Consider the following 8,540-nt stretch of genomic DNA (forward strand, 5'->3'; position numbering starts at 1 on the left):
CTGTCCACACAAATCACTCTGCACGCTTAATTTTACCCACAGCCAGCGCTTCCCAACTGCCTCCCCCAGTCTCCGGGCTGACTCTGATTGACGTCACGGACGCCGCCGCGATGTGACGTCGCCGCCGCGATGTGACGTCGCCGCCGCGACGTCACGTCGCCACTCGGCAGGGTGCTTTGTGAGGACGAGTCGAATGCGCGGGAGCTGAGCGATGAAAAAGAAATAGGTGAGGACCTGCCCTTTTCTCTCCCCAACCTGATCTCAGCCTGCTCCTTCCTGATTCACGAGGTCCCCCATCCCTGGCCCCTTCATGTCAAGACCCTGCCTCACATTAGTAGTACACTCCATCTACTTCCAAATCTGCCAATAAACTATCCCAACCACTTCCACACTGGGGCACCTAAGCAATTACATTCCATAAATTCATTCCACCCTTTATATATATATATATATATATATATATATATATATATATATATATATATATATATATATATATATATTTGTCTGTTGGGGGATGCTACCCTAAACTAAATTACTTGCCCCCCCCCCCTGGAAAATTTTCTGCGGACGCCCATGTGTGTGTATATATATATATATATATATATATATATATATATATATATATATATATATATATATATATATATATATATATATATATATATATATATATATATATATATATATATGTGTGTGTGTGTACACAGTGCTTGGTAAAGTTTTGTCATTATTCATATCGTTACAGTGGAGCTTTCAGTCGAAGGGCCCTATCAACCCACACACACTAGTTAAATTGCCTGTTTTTTGGGGGTCTGGAATAAACCAATACAGACATAGGGAGCGTCTACAAACAGCTTGAACAGAATGCTCACACTGACATCCATATATCTATGTCCATAAACCATAGAGCTGACCATTGAACAGGGCCATAGACCCTAAATCTGTAAGGTGACCCACTGTACTATCTTGGGATGTAGTGTACACAAGGAAAGTCCATAAAAACACTGGCCTTCTTGTGGGCATGTTCGAAATGTATAGGCCAAGGAACCCCCTATCCCCCAAGTTGTGCCTTTACCATTCAATTAAAACACAGAGACATATTATGGCAAAATCAGTGGAGGGCACAGGCTTTATTTTACACGTAAAGAATCAAAGTTAAGGTACACCCTGACCCCAGATGCGGCTCTTATTCTCCAATCGTGGGCTCCCTGCCCAAAAAATGTGCAACTCAAAAAAACGTGGGCTCAATGCCCAAAAATTTTCCAAACATGAAGTAGAGATCACAGGGCCGGGCGCACTCAGTGACCGCCTTTTTGCCCACCCCCTGCTCCCTGAATGTGCATAAAAGGCACTAGCCCAGTCACTTGCATGCATCAGAGAAGACCGTGCAGTCCCAGTCTGATGCACACTTGTGACTCACTCAAGGTAGGCTTGCACTGTAACCAATTCGTAGACCTAGAGCTGCACTGATGCCTAGCCGCAGCTGACCCTAGCAAATCTGTTGACCAACACAGATAATGGTACTCCAAAAGAAGGCGAAAACTCTAGCACTTTTCAGCCAATTAAGTGCTATGAGAAAAATTCCTTCCTGACCCCATCCAGGCGATCGGTCGTAACAACCCTGGAGCACCTTTTTCTCGACTGGATCCGTCTTACCTAGAGAGGGAGAATGGGAAACAAAAAACAAATACGTATGAACTCTTCACAAACCACATCCTCTTAAAACCCCTGCCCTGCTCAACGCTCCTCCTCTGTTTCCACCCCCAACCCGCACACTTTTTTCCCCCTTTCCATTGTTCTTACCTGGGGGCTAGCTGGGAATGGGGTGGGGGAGGCTAAAAGGGCTGCACCTTACGTGGAAGGGGGCCTTGCATAACTCCATTTCATCCCTAAACGGGCTTCATCCCCCCTTATGTTCTAAACGCTTCCCTCTATAAATAAGGGCACACCCAATATTGTCACATTCTCTCAGGGTTTGTCTAACCCAGACTTTCCACTTGGAATTTCTTGCTTCATGGGCATCTTTGATGTCCGCATCCTTCTCCTCTGCCCCAAAAGTACTTGCATGGCTCACAGCTTAAACTGATGCCAAAGGGTGACGAGAAGCTACATCAGGGTAGTTGAATGAATTATTCATGTAGGAGATAAAATCTAGTCTTCTAAGTTCCTCCTCCTCAGATTGTGGGCAGATCATGAGTTACCTTACCGCATGCTACCTTCTTTTCAAAAGTTCTGTGTTGGTATTAAATCCTCCCATTCCTCCTTCTTCATCCTCCATCTCAGAGCCTCAGCAGAGTTTACTTTCTTCATAGACATCTTAGATGTCCGTACGCATCTCCACACCATGAAAGTTGTTACTCCTCCAGAAGGCATAGAATATTTACTAAAAGTTTTCAATACATTTTTGTGGGATAACAAAAGAATCAGATTTAACTCTTCTACTACTTCCAGGAGCAATAGAAGGGAAGCCTAAAACCTTCACTATTACCATATAGAAGCCCAACTTAGTCAACTCATACCGTGGCACAGAGGTGCCGAAGCCAGGATTCCCTGGACAGTGGGCATGTTCAAAATGTATTATGGTCTAAACGATTCGCTATACAATTAAGGACACACCCAAATATTGTCACATTCTCTCAAGATACAGCACAGATTTGGCCTTATAAGTTTGTTTCTTCATCTAAACCAGCTGTTTTTTGGTCTAACCCAGACTTTCCTCCGGGGATTTCTGGTGGGACCTTCCAGTGGTGGGAACAAAACAACCTGACTACAATATTTACCCTTCCTAAACGGACACCCTTACTCTCAGTGCAACAATTGCGTGACCAGTATAACATTCCCCAAGAGGAAATATTTAGATTCCTTCAAATACAACACTGCATTAAGTCACTATGAAACTTTTCCACGTCCAACCACTTATGAGCTAATGTGCCTCCTAGATCCTGTATGTTCCATTTAACTCCTATAAAGGACTTGAGATTTGTCCAACCGTGGGAGGGAGACCTGCGCGTTAGCTTTGATCTTAATAACGGGTAAACAATATCATTTGAATCAGGAATAAATTCTTTATTTGGAATTTCTGTTGGCTCTAATTCATCAAATAGATTGTGTGGATTGTGTCTATGAGTTGGTAGACTGGCCAGTCACCTAATGATTGTAAAATGAACGCTCAGTGCTTCTTGACTTTGGTCCGTGGTTTGATATATTGAGCCTTGGTCTTTCCTTGGGGCGATGGAGCTCCAACATCAGGGGTCAAAATCTAAGGGGAAAACACATAACACTGGATCAATATACACATGAGACCATTTCTTTAATGGCCATTGACTGAACTACCGGGGGAGTAGTGGGTGCAATTCTAGCAGGGCCCGCTCTGTGAGCCGCCTGCAGTTTGTGCCGGCGAAAAAACGTTGGAAAAAAACGCTTCCTGATGGGGGCTACAGTCTGTACCCGGGCCTGCCTCCCCCTGTTACTGTTTATGCCAGTGTCTTTTAAAGCTGAAAATATTCTAGCACAGATGATATTAACACAATAGAGTGTATGCCACTTACCCTCAATTGTAATTTCACCCGGATTTCACTATTCTGTTCAGTTGATTCCAGGGGCAGCCAGTCCTGCAAGGTCATTTCCGAAGCAGCCAGAAGGCGAGATAGGCGCACGGTAATACTTCCGATGGGCTTATTGTGTTCATTGTGAACCTGTGAAAATACCGGTCATAAGTGGGTCAGAAAGCAAAGAAACACAACACAGCACCCTACATGGGTACAACAGCAGCCGTAAGAAAAGCCCATTTGTACTCACCTTAAGCTTCAGTTCCTCATTAAGTGGGTTCCTTATCAAGAACTGGAACCTCTTTTTCCACTCTGCTTCTCCGTTATTTATTCTGCTCTGTTAATAGAAATAAGATGTATTCAGAATGGAATCTGGCACGGCCATTTAATGAAACAGATATTTTCACAGGGTACAAGGAAGTGTCAATCAGCGCCTCCCCTTCCTCCATAAGTAACACATATTTGGACAGTTATTCTAATACTTACTCCAAACTTCTTTACATTGTCTTCAACGCCAACCTGCACGACAGCTAACGCTTTCAGATTGTCCTTCTTCATCTGTTGGACAAGAAAAGATGTCGATCAATAATGGTGTATAATGGGAAAAAGGGAAACTTTCAACTTGGTGTTGGGAGATATTTTACACCTATTATATCTTAAATACTCGAGATTAAAAAGGACCTCAAATTAAGATAATAACAGGCAGTAGGGACAGGAATGGCAGTTAGAGGGACTTTTAATCTGACTCACTTGTAGAACAGGCAGACCCCTTCCTTTTTCAATATAGGTGTACAGAACGGCTGAAGCAATCTCATTATCTCTTTTTGGCCGAGATTGTTCGTTTACTTTCAGCACCTGGAAAACCAAAAAAAAATTTGATGCACCAACAAAACATTCCAACGTATTTCCACGGCAGCCAGCGTAAAGGAACAGAGACTTTACCTCTTCCAGTTGGGTTGGGTCTGAAAGTAGCCTGAGACGTGTCACCTTGATATGAAGCTGGCCAGACTTTACGTTCTCCAAATCTATCCACTAAAATAGTAAAGTAAAAAAACATAGTCAGATGCCTCAGAAAGCTTTGTATTATTAGTATTACTATTATTATCATTATATATCAACATGACTGGCTACACTTACCTTGTCTATGAATCCTCTCTCTGGCACCTCTTTAATTCTAATTCTGCAACTAGATATGGGAAAGGAAAAATAGTTAGAAACTGTATCTACAGATTCTACAGCTGCTTATTGTTATTATAGGGTCACATATGGACATACTCACCTGCCCAATTGCTGGTTTATCTTAACGCCTTTGTCAGACATGAGATTAAATTCTATCTCCTGGTCTGGGAGGTCAGAATATAATATCTAAGGATAAAACGAGAAATGTGGTTATAATATCTAAGATGCAATCTACTGAACTTACTGTACAGATAAATATCTGGGTATGTGATGCGATACCTCAAAGGTCTCATTCCACTTTGGATTCAAGTTCTTGTGTATCACCCTTGTCTTTGCTGTTGTTCCTCCTCCGCATATCACAACATAAGGGTTCGACGATTTGGTTAAAATTTCCTTGGCAACAAGGTTTTTGGCTTCTATGACTCGGATACGAAGCGCATTCTAAAATAAAGTGAAAAAGGTAATGTATAAGAGAAAAGAGCTTCAACGTAGACTCTCTTAGTTTTCAAAATTAAACTTTCACTCTTTGACTCTCTACAGGGAAGCAGGAAGGCTATAAAATACAAACTAGGCCTTACCCAGGGTTCTAAAAACTGCAGCTTAGCCAAATCAAATCTGGCTGCAAGGGGATGGCTGAAATGCTGCGGCGCAACGATGATCTGTCCGATTTGGTTCACAAGCTCTCTTTCCGACAGCGTTCTGAAGGAGACGGGAGAAGGAAATATGTATGTTATTCCAATGTACAAATAAGCTAGATAGAGCAGGTAGAGAATTGGGAGAGGAATAAAGCGCAATAACGTTTTTGATTAAAGACAAAAGCAATAGCTGGGAAAGGAAGGGCAGAGTATGAATACATATAAGTCAACTTACTGAAGTCCAGGAATATTCAGTAGGTGGGCAAATCCGGTCCATTGTAGTTCCAATACCTGCAATAAATGCACAGTCACATTGAAGAGTTCAAACTACAGAACTAGAAATATCGACGGTTTCCTAACTACAAATGAATTCTACCTTCATCTTACCAGCTCCAAATCTTAACTTACCGGACGATGAGGGAAATAAACGGTCAGTGCTCCAAATATGGGTGAGTCCTCCATCAGCGGTGCCAAAATTACCCGCAAGATTCCCTCCAGCTGCAAAAGAGAAAGTAATGTTTATATATGTAATAAATGCAAAGGAAGCAGCTAATGTACACGATATAAGACTGGTAGGCTCACCTTTATAGATTTGATGCCGGCTATGGGGGTTTTTTCCGTAAAACCAGCATCCACCTTTATGTCGGCATTATAACTGAAAAAAGGAGCAAAAGACAATTATGTAAGGAAGGGACATTTCAGAGTGGGCAAAGGAAATAGAAAAAAGATGGGTTTGAAATGTACCTGATATCGAGATCCAACATTATTTGCTTTTTTTCTGGATCCGCATGAGTTTTCCAAGACTTTATCTGTGGGGGCTGAGCATAAAGATTGGGGTGTTACAAGAAATCTATTTACAAGAAGAAGAATAACCCAAGTACAGAAAGAGATCATTACCTTCTTGCCAAAATCGATGTTGATGAAACGGAACGAGGCAAGATAATTGCTTTTGGCGCGTATGTCAGGCTGAATTCTCTCTCGAATCATCTTTTCCACGTATTTGGAAAGAAGATGCCATATGTCCTCAACAATCTGCCATTGAAACAAGTTGAAAAGGCAGAGGTTAGAGATGTAGACACACGTACATACCCATACGATAACATTTCCTGGGCCCCCCTGGGTTGTGCCCACCGCAAGCCCCACCTACAAGTCCGCCCTCCCCACCCCACAGGTCCACCCCCACTACACAGTAAAAAAAACATTGGTGGTTAGGGTTCCCACATGTTAATAAAAAATATTGGTGGTCAGGGCCCCCCATTAAAAAACATTTGTGGTCAGGGCCCCCCATTAAAAAATATTGATGGCTAGGAACCCACATGGCAAAAAAAAAAAAAATTGTGGCCAGGGCCCCCCAACATTATAAGAACATTGGTGGCCAGGGCCCCCCTTAAATGGATTATGAAAGTTTAAAAAAAAAAAGTTTAAAAAAAAATTTGGCGCTCAGGGCCCCACCATACAACAGGGATCACAAAGGGTTACCTTTAGGGGGGCCCTGCTATGTTACACTTACTTCATTAGTGGGGGCCCACCTGCTGTCAGTGAGCTGCCAACTACAGAAGGGAGGAGGGGAGCACAGGTGGCTGCATCTTCTTCCAGTGACAGCATTTTCTTTCCTTATTGGTCACAGAATTTCGAGTCCCTGTAAAGCTGCATGGTGATTGGATGAGCTGGAGGAGAAGTTCAAACCTCAGCTATCCAATCCCTGAGCAGCTCAACTGGGACTTAAACTCAGTGACCAATAAGGGAAAGTAATGGACAGAAGATACCTCCCCCTGTGCTCCCACCCTGCCTTCCCAAAGTTGGCAGCTCTCAGAAAGCAGGGGGGCCCTGCTAATCAAGTAAGTGTGGTGTGGCCGGGCCCCCCTTACCCTCGGGGCCCCCTACAACTCTCCCCCCTGTCCCCCCCTGATGGCAGCCCTGCCCATGCATGCCCAAATTTCCCATGTACAATCATCCAGTGACAAAGAATAAAGTGAAATAATATATATATATATATATATAACTTACCACATTCAGGGACTCGATTTTCTCAAAGTCTTCACGTGGAACCTGCAGGAACAGAGAGGAAGAAGCGTGTTACGGTTCATGTTCCATTATTGTATTTAAACGTTTACATGATAAACCAAGTCTATTTTAAGTAGGGATGCACTGAATCCAGGATTCAGCCAGGATTTGGATTCAGCCGAATCCTTCAGCCGGTGAGAACCAAATCCGAATCCTGATTTGCATATGCAAATCAGGGGCGGGGAGGGAAATTACACAACTTTTTTTTTTTTACAAGGAAGTAAAAAATGTTTCCTCTTCCCACCCCTAATTTGCATATGCAAATTCGGATTTGGTTCTCGGACTAATCTTTTGCTAGGGATTCGGCCGAATCCAAAATAGTGGATTCGGCGCCTCCCTAATTTTAAGATGGGTGCGTTTGTTTATACATTAACTTTTAGGAAGTCATAAGTGTCTTATTCTTAGCAACTTTTCAATTGGCCTTAATATGTTTAAAGTATCTTTTTTAGTTTCAAATGGTTTTAGCGGGATATATTCAGGCTAGATAATTGGTGAACTAAGCTAATGGAGTGTCCACATCTATATTGAGAATATAATTATTTGAAAAATAATTGGAGGTGAAGTCCCTTTTTTCAAATAATTGTATCTTTTTTAGTATTATTCTAAGTTTCAAATTGGGGTCACCGACCCTGGCAGCCAAAAGAACGTTACCTTGGGCATAAAATCTGACTTTTTCTTGAAATTGTTCTTTTTTTTTTTACTATCCCTTTAAACTAGGCAAAGGGGGCTTCAATTTGTTTCTACAATTGAGGGATGACTGCTCATTACCCATAAGCTTTTATATGACCCACATCCTTGACTCATTAAAGGTGCCATTAAAATTAGGGATACACCGAATCCAGGATTCGGTTCGGGATTCGGCCTTTTTAAGCAGGATTCGGCCGAATCCTTCTGCCAGGCCGAACCGAATCCTAATTTGCATATGCAAATTAGAGGCGGGGAGGGAAATTGCGTGACTATTGTCACAAATCAAGAAAGTAAAAAATGTTTTCCCCTTCCCACCCCTCATTTGCATATGCAAATTAGGGGTCGGATTTGGTTCTTTTAAGAAGGATTCGGTGCATTCCTAATTAAAATAAGTTGTTTGGGTCCCGAGTTGCCACTTGTCTGG

General features: G+C 42.4%; 1 protein-coding gene across 2 annotated transcripts; it reads right to left on the reverse strand.

Annotated features, from left to right (window-relative positions):
* Nucleotides 1–1,521: 1,521 nt before the first annotated feature.
* On the reverse strand, nucleotides 1,522–6,512 carry LOC121402904 (extended synaptotagmin-1-like). Of its 2 annotated transcripts, XM_041589766.1 has the most exons (15): nucleotides 6,263–6,511; nucleotides 6,110–6,183; nucleotides 5,948–6,020; nucleotides 5,774–5,863; nucleotides 5,601–5,656; nucleotides 5,309–5,429; nucleotides 5,010–5,171; nucleotides 4,831–4,916; nucleotides 4,689–4,737; nucleotides 4,494–4,583; nucleotides 4,302–4,406; nucleotides 4,038–4,109; nucleotides 3,802–3,888; nucleotides 3,552–3,698; nucleotides 1,522–3,262 (listed from the first exon to the last, which is right to left on the reverse strand). In XM_041589766.1, exons 1-15 carry the CDS (start codon nucleotides 6,350–6,352, stop codon nucleotides 3,173–3,175), a joined length of 1,392 nt encoding a protein of 463 aa, XP_041445700.1. In that variant the 5' UTR covers nucleotides 6,353–6,511; the 3' UTR covers nucleotides 1,522–3,172. The 2 variants fall into 2 exon arrangements, with proteins under 2 accessions (XP_041445700.1, XP_041445699.1); XM_041589765.1 differs by having other exon boundaries at nucleotides 4,302–4,583; nucleotides 6,263–6,512.
* Between the last annotated feature and the right edge of the window lie 2,028 nt (nucleotides 6,513–8,540).

Source organism: Xenopus laevis, chromosome 4L (genome assembly GCF_017654675.1).
Source record: "Xenopus laevis strain J_2021 chromosome 4L, Xenopus_laevis_v10.1, whole genome shotgun sequence".
In the NCBI taxonomy this organism is placed as follows: Eukaryota; Metazoa; Chordata; class Amphibia; order Anura; family Pipidae; genus Xenopus; species Xenopus laevis.

Bases quoted from the DNA above. Each gene is read 5' to 3' on its own strand.
- LOC121402904 (XM_041589765.1), bottom strand. From the start codon at position 6,352: ATGATTCGAGAGAGAATTCAGCCTGACATACGCGCCAAAAGCAATTAT. The intron at 5,864-5,947 runs GTGAGCCTACCA...TCTCTTTTGCAG, and splicing joins CCGGCATCAAATCTATAAAG to CTGGAGGGAATCTTGCGGGT. The intron at 3,889-4,037 runs GTAAGTATTAGA...TTCTATTAACAG, and splicing joins ACAATGTAAAGAAGTTTGGA to AGCAGAATAAATAACGGAGA.